This window comes from Haemaphysalis longicornis, unplaced genomic scaffold (genome assembly GCF_048455015.1).
Source record: "Haemaphysalis longicornis isolate Haplotype H1 unplaced genomic scaffold, Haemaphysalis longicornis Haplotype H1 scaffold_7, whole genome shotgun sequence".
Taxonomy (NCBI): domain Eukaryota; kingdom Metazoa; phylum Arthropoda; class Arachnida; order Ixodida; family Ixodidae; genus Haemaphysalis; species Haemaphysalis longicornis.
In genome coordinates, this window is record NW_027526422.1 from 58,968,231 (window position 1) to 58,982,457 (window position 14,227).

Consider the following 14,227-nt stretch of genomic DNA (forward strand, 5'->3'; position numbering starts at 1 on the left):
AAGCACTACTAGGTTTAGCTGTTTCAGAAGCGCAGCAATAATGTACTGGAACACTGTTTTCCCCACCAACAATAAAAGCTCACTGTCTACATGCAGAAAAAACCAACAAACATCAAAATATAAAACAAAAGGGCGCACAAACCTTGGCCTGCTTATCCGAGGGAAGCAGGGAGAAGAGGGGAAGAACAGTGAGCGGCTGAACATCCTTGCTGGGAGCGAGCTTCTCCATGAGGTCGTCATCTTCAGAGGAGGAAAGGTCCCCCTCCTCCTCGTGCTCCTCGTCTTTTACAAGCTCTTCCAATTGACCTTCATCCAGGGGCACCACAGAGTAGCTGCAAAAATTGTGGAACAGGCTTCGTTATCGCTGCTGTACAAAAGTACTGAATGATGCAATCTGAGCAACACCACCACCATGTGTCTCAATTCACGCCTTCCTCGGACATATTTAGAGCTGGATTCGACGTTTTTGGGTCTAGTGTGAAGCACACCGCCTCTCCACTTCTCTTCCCCAAGAATTTTTTTGTGAACCCTTTCAGGTTAGGCTTCCTGAAAGAACACTCTCAGGCAACAGCAAGACACTTTGCACTAGTTCACTACTACCAGGACAAGTCTCCTCTCCAAAAGAACCAACTGTGACTTATGGGAATTACAGAGGTCCGCCATCTTGCCTATCTCTCTCTGCTCGCCACGGAGGCGAGAGAGGACGTGCGTTTCCCCACCGCGGGAGGATGTCGGTGGGGGCACTGCCGATTCCCTCACGGGACTGGTTTTTCCTTCAGCTTCAGGCAGGCTGGTCCGGGGGCGGGTAAAGGAGGAAGGCTCTCTTTGGATACCAGCCATCATCGAGAGCAGACGTAGGTACATGTTGCTGCTTTTGGCCTTCCTTTGTTCGCCCTCGCACCTTTTTCTCCCGTCCTGAACAGGGTGGTCTTGGCGGTGGTAGAGCGACGTGCCCAACGTTCCTTTTTGTGGTGGCAATAAACGTCGGTGTTGGCGATTTCCGTGTCTTGTGTTTCTTGCTGTTCGCTGCCGCTACGCCAGTTGGCGGTCCGTGGCGGTGTTCAGTGGAGCTAGCCTTGCGGCTGAGTCGCGAGTTCGAGCTAGGTCGCCGTAAGAACCCTGGTCCCCACAGGCTTCAGCAATTAACAATGCAAACACCTTGGGAGCACACTTTCGTCCTGGGGACACCTAACAAACATGTACCTGCACATAGCTGGTACCTTTAAATCTTAATGAGTCCAAACTGCTCAATGTCTGTACTGGTTTTTGGTATCACGTCCATGTTTGGACCCCTTGTCCATAACCTGTTGTCGCCTGCCTCTTTGCTTGCCGTTGTGAGCGAAAAACCAATTGTGTTCAATGCTTGCACAGCCCGGCTGTTCAGCACACATGACCACAGGTTGGAAAATGAGTCCAGTAAATCTTATTGCAACAAACCTAGCCACTACAGACAATATAAAACCATGCTCAAATAGACTGAACGGAATGAAACAAGTTTACAAGTCAGTGCTTATCGGCTGACAGGTCACACGAGGGAAAAAAAAAAAAAAACTGAAGAGTGAGCACAAGGCTCAACAACAGCATCTCTTCCAACTCAAAGACCCCCCTTGTACATTTCCACTAACGCATCAGCCACAGATGTGACAAGTTCAAAAATCACTATTTATTGCAGTGAAGATACAACAGAGCCTGGAAGCATGACCTAGATGGGGGCTCCGGATTAGTTTGGACCGCCTGCGGCCTTCTCTTCACTGGTCAGTAAAATGTCCCACAAACTGTGCCGTGGGACATTTTTGTACTGTGCCTCCACAAAATTGCAACCACTACCGCTAAAAGCCAAAGCAAATCCAAAACAACCTACAAGTAAGCACAAGCTTCAAATTACAAACGCAGTTCCCGGAGACCCACCTGTCCAAGTCAACGCCCTTCGTCTTCTTCGGCTTGGGCGTGCTGACAGCAGCTTCCTGCTTGGCGCTGTCCTCCTTGCTCTCACTGCCTGCCTCTTGGCCGGGTTGTGCTTCCTGACGTGGCTCCTGGTGATCTGGGCGTCGTTCGGGGAAGCGCTTCCTCAGTTTGCGACACAGCGACAAGACTTCCTGCTGCCCTGTGACAAAGACCAGGATGCCGCCCTCGGGCAGCTGCTGGTGAATCTTGCACACCTTGGAGAGAGAGAGAGAGAGGTCACGTGCAGCTCTCAAGGAACAGAGCAAAACAAAACTCGCACTTCAGCAAGTAGTGCACTAGTGTTTCCACAACTGCAAGCGCTGGGTCAACGTTAGGTACACGGTGCCTGCCTTTACTGTTGTACCTACGTGACAACAAGTACAATAATGAATCTTTTCCTACAGCTCTGTTATGTTCTGCTAGAAATACTTAAGGCAGTGCCTACTCTGTGGACCAGTGGATGACGATGATCATGAACACAAGATAATGTGCAGCATTATTCTGTGGACCAGACCACGGTATAGTTGACCCTTATTCGTATAAAGCAACCTCAAAGATACCAATCCCCAATCTCACAATAGACAAAGCAGTGTTAGTCATAAAACTGTAATCTTTATATTTTCCAGTACTATGAACCCTGGTGAGTGCAATAAGAGAATTGGTTTTTTGATGCACCGCTTGGAACTAATTTTACAGCTTATAAAACCTTGATGGCACCAGTGGCAAGGAACCATTTTGAATGCCCATTTCAAACACCAAAGTTTAATGAGCTGTAGAATTAGTTTCAAGCAGTGCATCAAAAAGCAATTCTCTTATTGCACTCACCAGGGTTCATAGTACTGGAAAATATAAAGATTACAGTTTTATGACTAACACTGCTTTGTCTATTGTTCCTCCAAAAGTGACTAATTATCTCTAGTTATCCTGGTAACTAATTGACTTACTCAAAAAATAATGGCATATTTGAAACTAGTGGAAAAAAAGCAGCTAGACTGACAAGTTTAACAGACAATACTTAAAAATTAAAAGTTGTTGTTTCAAGAGCCACGTCCCCCCTTAGGCTGCTGAACATGCTCAAAGATACCTTGCGATATGCTTCCTGCATGTAATCCTGGGGTGTTCGTTTGTTGAAGTGGATGGTGACAGGGTGCTGCCTAGAGTCCACCTGCAAGGTCGAGACAAAAACTGAAGCAGACAATACGCGCAGTAACAATGTTATTCCCCACTACAGTAGTAAATGATTCACACATATCTTCACACTTGTGAACTATTTTAATTGGTATGCTAGGCCAGTTGGTATGCATTCATTCGAGCTTAAACAGTGAAACTTCGATGAGGACAAACGGAGAGCACGATTAATACTATTCAAATTATCATCGTGCTTCACAGAAGAAAAAAAGCTTCCAAATAAAATTCAAATTAATATTTTTATTGCTTCGTGTGAAGCGACTCTCACAGACTACTGTGGGGCCATATGCTTTTTAGAAGTAAACTTTGTGACAGAAATGAGACAGACCTTGATGAGGGGAGGGGGCTTCTTGAAAAGGTGGCTGTTCTCCGTGAAGTCTTCGACTCTCAATGTTGCCGACATAATGATGAGCTTCAGGGGACTTCTCCTCTGTGGCCAAAAAATGACATATGTACAACATCAGCCGACAAACGTGACATTGAACAGGATTTATTAGCAGTGAACGCTCGCTACCATCATGACCACCTAGCTGCCTATCACGTTTTCTACAAAACACACAAATTCTCAAAGAAATGCAATTTGCATCCTTTCGTACAGACAAACACTACAGACACGCTTCTCTAAGTTCATTTTGCAGCATTGGAAAGTTGTTGGTGTTTTACCCCATCCAGGTCTGCATTACAGCTCTATTTTTTGACCAACAGCAAAGAAATAAAATACACGAAGATGCATGTCTGGCCATATTTTAGAACAACCAGTGACATGCTATGAGAAACTTCTTTGGCCGCACTGATACCAAGCAACTTACCCGTCGTCGCAGCGGCACAATTCTTGAAAGCAGGCCAATCAGAATGTCCGAGTAGATGCTCCTCTCATGAGCTTCGTCAATGATGATGACGGAGTAACCAGTGAGGAGAAAATTCTGGCCGAGAGGAAAGCAGTCCGAAGGAGGCGTTAGAGTTGAACACCCTGTTGTGCAGACTTCAAAGTATACTCACGTAGTGACAGAGCTGAGCTAGAGACAAACATCACAAACTGCTGCAGCTTGATATAATGTGCAACCCACAGGCCATGTAAATCCTCAGGCTGAAAGACACGTAATCTGGATACCAACAAGGACAGACCTTTGCAGCAGGAAAGCTTTTAAATACTGGGTTTAACATGCTGAAAAAATATGCTGCCTGTAAATCATGCCATTGTGAAGTGACGTGGATTTTCAAGGATGCATTCAATGCTTGCATACTTGGGTGTTTTTGCATTTCGTCAGTCACAAGTACAGCTGCTGTTATCAGCTGTACTACTAACATTACAAAAATGATCAACTAACATCATACAACTATTAGACAACGAGTGATTTTGTAGCAGGAATATGCCGGCTAGGGCGTACGTGCCTCTCACTTACACCAGCGACCAAAAAAAGAAAAAAGAAAGAGGCATGGTATTCATCCATTTAGCAACAAGCTCACAATACTATCAGGGGTGAGACAGCTGAATCAGATTTTGGAGCAGTTTTTGGAGCAGCGAAATATCTATTTTGGAGCAGAAGAACCTTGATTTGGAGCAGAAGAGCGACATTTATTATGTCACCTTAGGAGCCTAAAAAATCCAATTTTTGGCAACTCACGGGGGGAAAGTGCACTTTTTAATCGGTTTTGAACGTACATAACACTGAAACAGCCTTTCAATAGTTTTTCTACCAGAGTATCACAAGGTACGAACTGCACTACCTTTTTATTGGCCATTTTTAAATTCTTAGGCTCTATCATTGATAATATCGAATTGCAAAACTAAGCAATCGTAAGGCATTTTTATTTTCATATGAATGCCGAAATTATTATTTTTGTAATCCCAGATTCGTCTTTACGCACAAGCGTAGAGCCACGGCCAAACCTGAGCAAAGCGAGGTCACAGTCGTCGCACCCCACCAGCCCTCCCATTTCAATCCCCAATGTGCATGCATGTTCACTACGATCACAATCTGAGTAACGTTGGTATGTTTAGTCACCTCCCTTTTGGCAATAAATTTGACTTCAGAAAAATGAACCATTATTACTAGCATGAAATAATAGCCCGTCCCGGTATCGAACACTGCTTGAACATTTTGCGGCGATGTAGCCTGCGCCGCCACTTCTGCAGCGTCAATGGTCCCATTACCGTCGCTGGCAAGTCCACTGGGAAAGGCAGCAATAACTTAGAGTTTTATAACACCACAATGAGTCCGAAATTTCACTTCAAGCACGTACCGGCCTCACACTCAAGGCCGAAACACGGCGAATTCGCGGGCGCCATGTTGTTTTTGAGGAGCTCCCGTCTTTTGAGTCGCACCCCTTCCCGCAACCGATCAAACGACTAAATGCAGACCCAGCCACCCCCATAACTAAAACCAAGGTAGAAATCGGCGAAGAGCACTCTGCCTGAACCACAAAGAACTGCTTCGCCCGGCGGCCATGTTTTCAAATCTTCACCACACCAAAATGGCGGCGCCCAGTAGTGTCGTTGCGTTGATACGGCGCTCGAAAAATTGCCGTTTTTTTTCACCAACTTGCACAAGCGGTTTTACGCCTCAGCACACAAAGGCATTTTTTCTACAGGACTTGGCAGTGGCTTTTGATGGGAGAGTTTCAAAAACCCACAGAATATAACATGTGCAACCCGACATTGTGACTTTCGAAAAAACTACCTGGAGACAATTTTTTTCCGCACAGGAACTGATGGGAGCGTTAAAATCCTTGGCTCTCAGAATGTTTTGGAGCAGTTTGGCGCAATTTTTGCAATTTCCAAGCTTTTGGAGCAGCCTGGCGCAGGAAAACAAATTGGTATCAAATCTGCGCAATATGCGCAGCTGTCTCACCCCTGTACTATTCACACACTGCCTCGAATGAAAACAAGTAACAAAAAATAAGGGCAAGCACCCGCATTCTGCATTACAATTGAAGCACATTAATAATTTTTCATGTCGCCGTATGCTACAGCTACCTCCCAGCGCTGCTTCAGATGCTCTCCTCCCTACGGGCACCTTCAACACACCACCCAAGCTTATAGAAGCTTACCGAGAGGCCCAACTATTTCACCTTGCCTTGACCCACACTGGCAGAACCGGCCAAGTCTGAAGTCTTAACTTGGACTTCAACCGCAGGCACAATAAATGTTTTTCCTATCCAATCCAATCCCTCAAAAGTAACCCCCACCCCTTCCGCCACTCTCAACCACTCCTCATCCCTCCAGGATATCGAGAGGTTCCCTATCCCCTCCTCACACTCCACAACATGCAACCCCCCCTATTAGCATCCCTACCACACCTACGACATAGCAGAAGTGAACCACACCTCAGCCCCCTCTACCCCAGCCACCACTCGCACTGCCCATCTTCACAAGGTGGAGGAAGCAGCAATCACCTAGGCCACCACCCTCCACCCACCTCGACTGACATAGTAGTAACGGATTCACAAACAGCCATTAGAAATATCTGCAGGGGCATCACTTCGCCCCTCCGCACAAATTTCTCTGCTCCACCCCTCTTCTGAGCACTCCATCTCCCTTTTGTGGACTCCCCGCCACATAAGCTTTGGTGGTGCAAAGAAGGCACACGAGGCGGCCGGGGCTCTAGAACACCTCTCCGCTTCTCAACCCCCACCTCACCTATCGCCGCTACTCATCCTCCATCACAGAATCTCATGCACCACCCTTCCACCCCCTCACCCCTTATTATCCCCCTTAGAATCTGCACTCTGGAGACAAATCCAAATGAACTCCCTCTCCACACAAGCCATCCTCACCCCCACATCACCATCCATCTTTCCCACCCCCCCGCTTGCCAACACTGCGGGGACTATGAAGATACCCACCAAGCAATCTGGCATTGCCATGCCTTGCTTCCTCTTCCCCTACCCAATTACTTCGATTCCTGGCTGTCTGCCCTGACGCACTTGGGCCCACAGAGCTGCCCAGCAGCAGCTCAACCATCCCTACTAGCCCTCACCAGGGATAAAACGTTTCTCTCCTCTCTGCAATCTTTAGGTCGCTCCCAACAGATGGCATTACCTTTTATGGTAGTCTTGGTGAAGCATAATTTAGCCGCACTAGGGGGAAACTTAGCCATGAGGCAATCCGTGATGTGGGGATCCAGATAAATTTCAGTCAGTTGGGTTCCATCACTAACAGTTCAGTACGCCAGCATGTTTTCATATAGCCCTCTCGTTAAAATGACAATCCTGGGGCTATATTTTCAGCCTGCGAACAGCAGCACTGCTTAGTAATTCCAAACATGCCAAAACGCATCTTACTTATGAAGCATGCTATCGTGTGGAGCTCTAGATTTTAACTTGTTTGCCAGGGAACGTTTCTGAGCATCAAATGTCGTACTCCGCACAGGTGCTCTGCTAAATCGCCTATGTCAGAAACACAGCCACTGTGGACAGGCACTAAAGGCATGACCGTTTGCTCAGCAGCAGGTCAGTTCAGCAAATGAGCCGCAACAATTGGAGTAGCCACTCTCCCCCAAATGCAGGTAATCCAGACAGTGGGGAGAAAAAAATTGGCTGGCGATTACGATACTTCCTAATGCGATATTTGAGCGCAGCAGCAGTGAGATGCGGCAGCACCAACTCATGGGTTCTCTCAACGGCAGCGATGATGAGCCTCTGCGTCGGCGGCGCGAAGTGCGTCTCAGGAAGAGACCGCGACCCACGCCTTAGGCAGGAAACGCACACCATAGTCACGCCCGCTCTCCTCACGTTTTCACCAGCGTCTTGCAGACAAGTGTCTTGTGCGGGCACAGCATACTGACCCCCTTTCCCCACCGCACACTTTCGGAGAGCGCTCGCGCCACCACGGCGTATCGCCTTCCCCTCACAATTTTGAGACACTCTCCTCCTTTGCTTTCTTGCACTATTCTGTCTTGCCATCCTTCACTCGGTTACAACTACGACGTGGCTCAGCCAAGAGACGGCCGCCAAGGGGCTGCGCCCTAAAACAACACGAGCTGGTTCGCACAAGGACCTAGCGAACAAGACAGCCGTACTCTATGAACAAGTCAGTTTTCTTTACACTCACGGTGACTGTTCAACCAATTCCAACACACACCCTTGCCGACAGTGGCTGGCAGAAAAATCAGTTTGCTTGATGCCTGAACCTGCCTGACTACTAATTTATGACACTCACATTCTGAATTTCCTTCAGGAGCACTCCATCTGTCATGAACTTAATCTTGGTGTCGGGGGTGACGTTTCCTTCGTAGCGAATTTGGTAGGAGACGACCGAGGAGGACAGGCTCATCTCTTCAGCAACCCGCTTGGACATTGAGACGGCAGCCACTCGCCTTGGCTCCGTTATGCCAATCATCTTCTCACTGTAGGAGAGAAAGAGAAAATAAAGAACTGCACTAAACTTGAGCCTCGCTCAGTGCTATTATTACGCCACAGCAGGCCATGACACTATTAACCTAACCTAACCTAACCTCACACTGTAGCAGGAGGCTCCACATGATATTTCACAAGGACATTTCACACAATAGCAACTGAAATCAGTCTGGAATGACTTAAATAATATTAACCTCAACAATATGTCCAGCTTGAAATTTGTCTAAGGAATAGTACTGCCGACACGATTCCAATTTTTGGTTGCTGCCGTCTTATCTTTGGTCAATACGATTAGTGGTTTTTCCGAGTATCACAACAATATGTTCAGCTTGAAATTTGTCTAAGGAATACTGCCGACACGATTCCAATTTTTGGTTGCTGCCGTCTTATCTTTGGTCAATACGATTAGTGGTTTTTCTGAATAAGATATGTCATTCCAACTCCATAATACACTTAGAAGTAATCACGGGCTTGGAAGATAAATAAAAAAGTAGAGTATACATGAGCACAACTACAGCGCATAAAAAAAATGCACACAAGAACAAGAAACACACATATGCAGCACTGCGCATGTCCTCTTTCTTGCTCTCTTGTTCTTATGTGCATTTTTTTTCTGCGCTGTAGACGTGAATATGTTGAACTAACCAGCCCGAACTGCAACCTTACTGAGTGTGTACACTCCACGACAACTGCAACAGTGCATGGTTCATCAAAGCAGCGTAACTATATGTGCAAAATTACTTCCTTGACATAAATTGCAACCTGGTTAAAGTGATTAACAACTGTTTTTAATAATGCAATTACTGCCTCCCTCTGCCTGCAATATCTCATACAGCAGTAGATCCTCAAAATCCACTTCGTGAACAGTGTTTCAAGACAAGTTCCAGCATGTGGTGAACTGCCGAATTATCCTAACGGTGAATGAAATGCCACCACTTTTACACGCTGTCAGCCTATAACACACCTGGTGTAACCAGCCTCATACAGGAACTGAGGGACTTGGGTTGTCTTTCCCGAGCCGGTCTGCCCACAAATTACGACGACGTCATTTTCCTTGATGGCTTCCATGATTGCCTGCTCCTCTGCCAGGATTGGAAGTTGGTGCCTGGCATTCTGTGCAGAAAGTTGAAAACAGTGGCTAGTTCAAAGAGAGTACCCTCGGCAGTAGCCCCGTGGTGTAAGTTCATTACTGCTGACCTTCTTGCAATGTGAAATATAGCCATACGTTTCACTAATTACACAAAACTTTGACTAAAAAGTTGTTAACAGTATTGTACAATGTTGACAAAGGACTTGAAAAGAACATTACTGTGCAACAAATCATGAACATTGCATTGCAAGATTTGGTTACGCTGAATTGAGACACTTGCAATAGCCTTTTTTTGTTGTTGTTGTTGCAGCACTGCTTGCATTGACTTTAAAATACCGTATTCATTCGATTATAAGGCGAGGTTGCAGTTTTGAAAGTAAAAAAAAATCGCCATATATATATATACACTGAGGTTTGATAGAAGGCGAGGTACGACTTTGAGACTACGGATTTTAGAAAAAAAACTCGCCTTATATTCAAATGAATATGGTAAGACCTATTATAACATAATAATGCCTACTCATTCACTTTCCAAGTAAAATGCAGTGACAAAGCTACAAGGCCCTCCAATCAATGCACTGCATAACCAATCTGACTTACTTGAACCTCTTCCGTTCTGTGCACTGGCATGAATACGGATGGCGCACAAGGTTTTGATCTCCGTTTCTTGTTATCCTCTTTTGCTGCATTTGGGGCAGTCTGGGTCACTTCTGCTTTGCCATCATCCTCTTTCTCAGCTAGAGTAACCTCCTCAGGAGTTTCACTGCTCTCGTTCGTGCCGTTCTGGTCCATGGCTTGGGATTCCTGGCTGTCAACTGGCTGCTGCTCATCAGGCAATGGCGCATTATCACCTCCCTCACTCTGCTCCGATTCCGACGATTCTTCCGAGTCGAAGCCGAGGACATCATCCCTCTGTATGCGGGCCCTTTTCGGTTGAAATCGCCGGCTCCCTTTGACGCTGCTTATTTGTGACACGCCCTTCTTTTCCTCGGGCTGTGGTGCAGCTGTGAGTTCGCCGAGGCTGCTCAAGCGGGAAAAAACAAAAGGGAAAAAGAGAGTCAATGAAGCAAGGCAAGGATTAGCTCCAACCTATGCCATGTCTACCTATGCATAAATAGGGTGCTAATTTTAAAGGATCCTGCAAGAGATTTCTATCTCGGAAAGAACCTGGCATTGCACTCGCATTGGGAAGAGTTCTGGTTCATTAGCTTACATCTAATGTTTGTAAAACGCAAAAGGCATAACGCTTTTTAAAGCTGCGCATCAATTATTAAAAATTTGTGTCACTTCTGAGGGTGCAGGGGTGCTAATGTTCCAAAAGCTTTTCTCTAAAATAATGTCGCAGATTTGTCTTGTTTATGTAATTTCTTATTCTTCCTTTAATCATGTATAGCCTTTTCTTGTTTCTTTTTTTTTCTTGTTCTATAATTGTCATAGCCTTGTCTTCTCTTTATGGACATGCGGTTATAATCTTCCCTGAACCTGCGTACTTTATTATTTTTCTTTTAATCATGTATAGTTTGCTCTTGTTTATTGTTCTTTTGTTTTTTAATATGTTATTGTATGTGATCCACACCTTGCCCAAGCCCCCCCCCCCCCCCCCCACACACACACCTATGTAATGCCCCCGGGCCTTTAAGGGCCAATAAATGAAGTGAAATAACTGAAACTAAAAGCACCTCACAAGCAGTCATTTTTTTAACAAAGCTGTTCGCACTGGTTAGGGCTTTTTGTGTCCAAGAACGAAGATCTACACTGGGAAAGTACTAGGTATACATGAAGCTTTAGCTGGCATACAAAAGGTTTGGGGGCCCGAGTTTTCAAATACAAATGGGCGCAAAGTCACACTTTAGCACTTGACATGCATGCACTAGCAATTCATCCAGTCGACATACTATTTTTCTCATTGCTGGTTACCCCTCACATGAGGGGGTAACCCATGAATGTAAACAAACTGAGAAATGTCATACGCCATCACACCTACTGGTTGAATGTGTGGAAGAGCAGTTTGTCCTAGAGCATCGCTTACCGTTTCAGACCTTTTGTCTGCATGGCAGAGGTCGAAACTAGCATAGAGAGTTCCTTCTGGCTGGCCTGTGATTTTTGCAGCTCTTCCAAGAGGTGAGCTCTCTGTCACAAGAAGAAAATAAAAATAGCAAACTGATGATCGATTTCAGGCACTGGACCTTTTTCCAGTACCGGTCACTCATAAAGGCAGCCATGGTGAACTAAAAACAGTGGACAGGCATGCCCGCGAAGATCATGCCTCTGAAAAACCCATGCACAAAACTTCGCCGCACCCTCGCCATCCACTCGTCACCCTTCTGTTCATGCGGAGCCACAGAAGCAGGTCATTTCGCCCCTGCAGTGGGTGATGTGCCTTTTTCTTTTTTTGCCTTTGTTACTTCCTCGATGTTAGGCATATGCTCACAGCATGGACAGCCTCAAATGATTTGCCCCCTTCCTTTGTAAGCTTTTTTGTGTGTGTACGTGGCTACACACTCACCATAAGCTGTGCAGTGCTAGATAGCAGTAGCTGCTCACCCAGCAGCAAGCTGAGAGTGCACCCGTTTGCTTATTTTACTCGAGGCACCAGCTGAAATAGTGGATTTGCAGTGTGTACATGTGCAGACTGCTCCCAAAAAACCGGTGGTTGATTCCTCTGTCATAGGAATCGGTAAAACACGGAAGTGAAATGTGCAGCGAAATCTGCAGGTGAGCATGATTTGCAGGTCGGTGGCTGTCTTGTGGGTGTGCTTGCGCGCGACGTCCTGCTGGCGGGTCGCTTCTGCAAAGATGTACTGGCGTCATTTTCTAGACAGATATGACGTCAGTGAAATCTTGGGGTATCCGGGCATAAAACACTTTCGTGTTAAAATATAAAACCCGAAAATGCACAACCCTAAGTATAACGCACTCTTTGGTACTAAAGGTTACTTCCCCGCAAGAAGACCCTGTGTGCAGGAGTGCACCCTTTACAGGCCGCTTGCTCCGTTGTACTGGCATCATATCTGTGATGGATATAGCGTCAGCGAAATCTTTGTGCATCCGGGAATAAAACACTTTCGTGTTAAAAGGGTCCACTGCTCACACAAGCAGATTTCACACTGCAAGATGCATGTGTGCATGTTGCACCCCAGTGTACCGCCGCTGTGCACTACCGTAGTGGAGGGCAGCTGCTCACGCACAAACTGAGCCTTCATGAGAACTGTGTGTCAAAGTTCTCTCAAGTCCCTTGGGCAATTTACACTAATGCCATGTGGCGGAAGTCACAAGGTGGTCATAATAGTGGCTCTGTTGCACCTACACTCCACCCAGCCCTGGATTTTTTTTTTTTATCATTTTTCTGCTGCTCTGGGGGCTGGGGGAACATCTCTGCTTATTCGGCATTATTGCGCAGAACCTTGCTGCTCATCTGCATTTATCATCTCCAGAAACACCAAGAATGGCAGGTAAGCTTTACTGATCACCAGGAGCAGAAAAACAGAGCCAAGGAAACAAGGGGGATAAACTGGAGGAAGCCAATGCAAACTTGATAGTGGCATGTTTCAATGGAATAAAAGTGCTAAGGTAAGGCAAAATGAGCAGTAGCAATGGGCGATCAGGGTAGCAAATAAGAGGGATGAGCAACCGAAAAGTCAACATGGTTAGGATGGCACCACCTTATTAGTTAAAATTCTGGGACAGATTCGTAGCTAGCATGAATGAGCAACAGAGTAAACAAAACATTCCACTTTTACCCACGCATGTCTGGTGCAAGGAGATTTTTTTTTTGGATGTGCAACACTTACATTGATCTTTTTGTTTTTCTTCTCTAAGATTTTTTGAAGCAGCTTTTTCTTCTTCTTGGAAAGCTTCGGGGCCACGTGGACGTCTTTCGCCTTCTTGACGTCTTTCTTCTGTGCCTTCTTGGAGGGCAAGATGAGGGCGTTGCTGCTGTCATATTTGTCCTGTCTCACATCTAGCTCCACTTCGACCTGAAATCAAGACAATACGCTCTGTAACAGTGTTTTGTGGAAGGAATAGGTCGTATTAGAACGAAAATGACATTAGTTTCGGGTTCCTGCAATCAATTACATCCTTACTATTGATACGACAGCAAAGCGGAATCCGGGCTGATTATGAGAAAGCGAAAAACTGATGAAAAGTTCTTAGAAGGTGCAATTAATGTGTACTGTTTTATTGAGATGAATTAGAACGAGCGAAAGTGTGCTACTGAAACCCATCTGTCATTTCAACACTGCCTACTCGTGTCGTTTACGTCCTTGCGAACACTGCGAAATGGCTAAAAGCCAACCGTTGAGCAGATCTATTTACAATGCTAAAGAAACCGACTAAGTCGTCTTTCTGTGTTAAAGGTTCAACATGCAAGGAAACTTGCATGTCGATGTGCAACATTCAAGTTGATGTGCGACATGAGAATTCAGAATCGACATGATCTTGAGCTTCAAAGTAAGTGTAAACTTACCTCTGGAGGCTTTTCTTTGTCTGAAGCTTCAGTATGCTGTGAACTTCTCGCCTTAGCATTGTACTTTCGTCGCGATCTTCCCATTTCATTGGTAGCTACGCGACGCACTTTTCACCAGCAAGCACGTGGATAAGTTGATGTTGCGGCAACGGATACAGCTTGGCTTGGATTGGATGTCA

General features: G+C 45.9%; 1 protein-coding gene across 1 annotated transcript in view; it reads right to left on the reverse strand.

The window, feature by feature from the left end:
• Nucleotides 1-14,205, reverse strand: part of Kz (putative ATP-dependent RNA helicase kurz) — a 29,646-nt gene extending 15,441 nt beyond the window's left edge. Inside the window, exons 1-11 of the mRNA XM_077677458.1 lie at nt 14,049-14,205; nt 13,372-13,557; nt 11,610-11,710; nt 10,181-10,601; nt 9,455-9,603; nt 8,294-8,480; nt 3,942-4,055; nt 3,461-3,562; nt 3,029-3,109; nt 1,909-2,159; nt 143-332 (exon numbers count right to left, since the gene is read on the reverse strand). Of these exons, the coding sequence (XP_077533584.1) occupies nt 143-332; nt 1,909-2,159; nt 3,029-3,109; nt 3,461-3,562; nt 3,942-4,055; nt 8,294-8,480; nt 9,455-9,603; nt 10,181-10,601; nt 11,610-11,710; nt 13,372-13,557; nt 14,049-14,132 (1,866 nt within the window). The 5' untranslated portion in view covers nt 14,133-14,205. The remainder of the gene's footprint in view (nt 1-142; nt 333-1,908; nt 2,160-3,028; nt 3,110-3,460; nt 3,563-3,941; nt 4,056-8,293; nt 8,481-9,454; nt 9,604-10,180; nt 10,602-11,609; nt 11,711-13,371; nt 13,558-14,048) is intronic.
• Nucleotides 14,206-14,227: the final 22 nt, after the last annotated feature.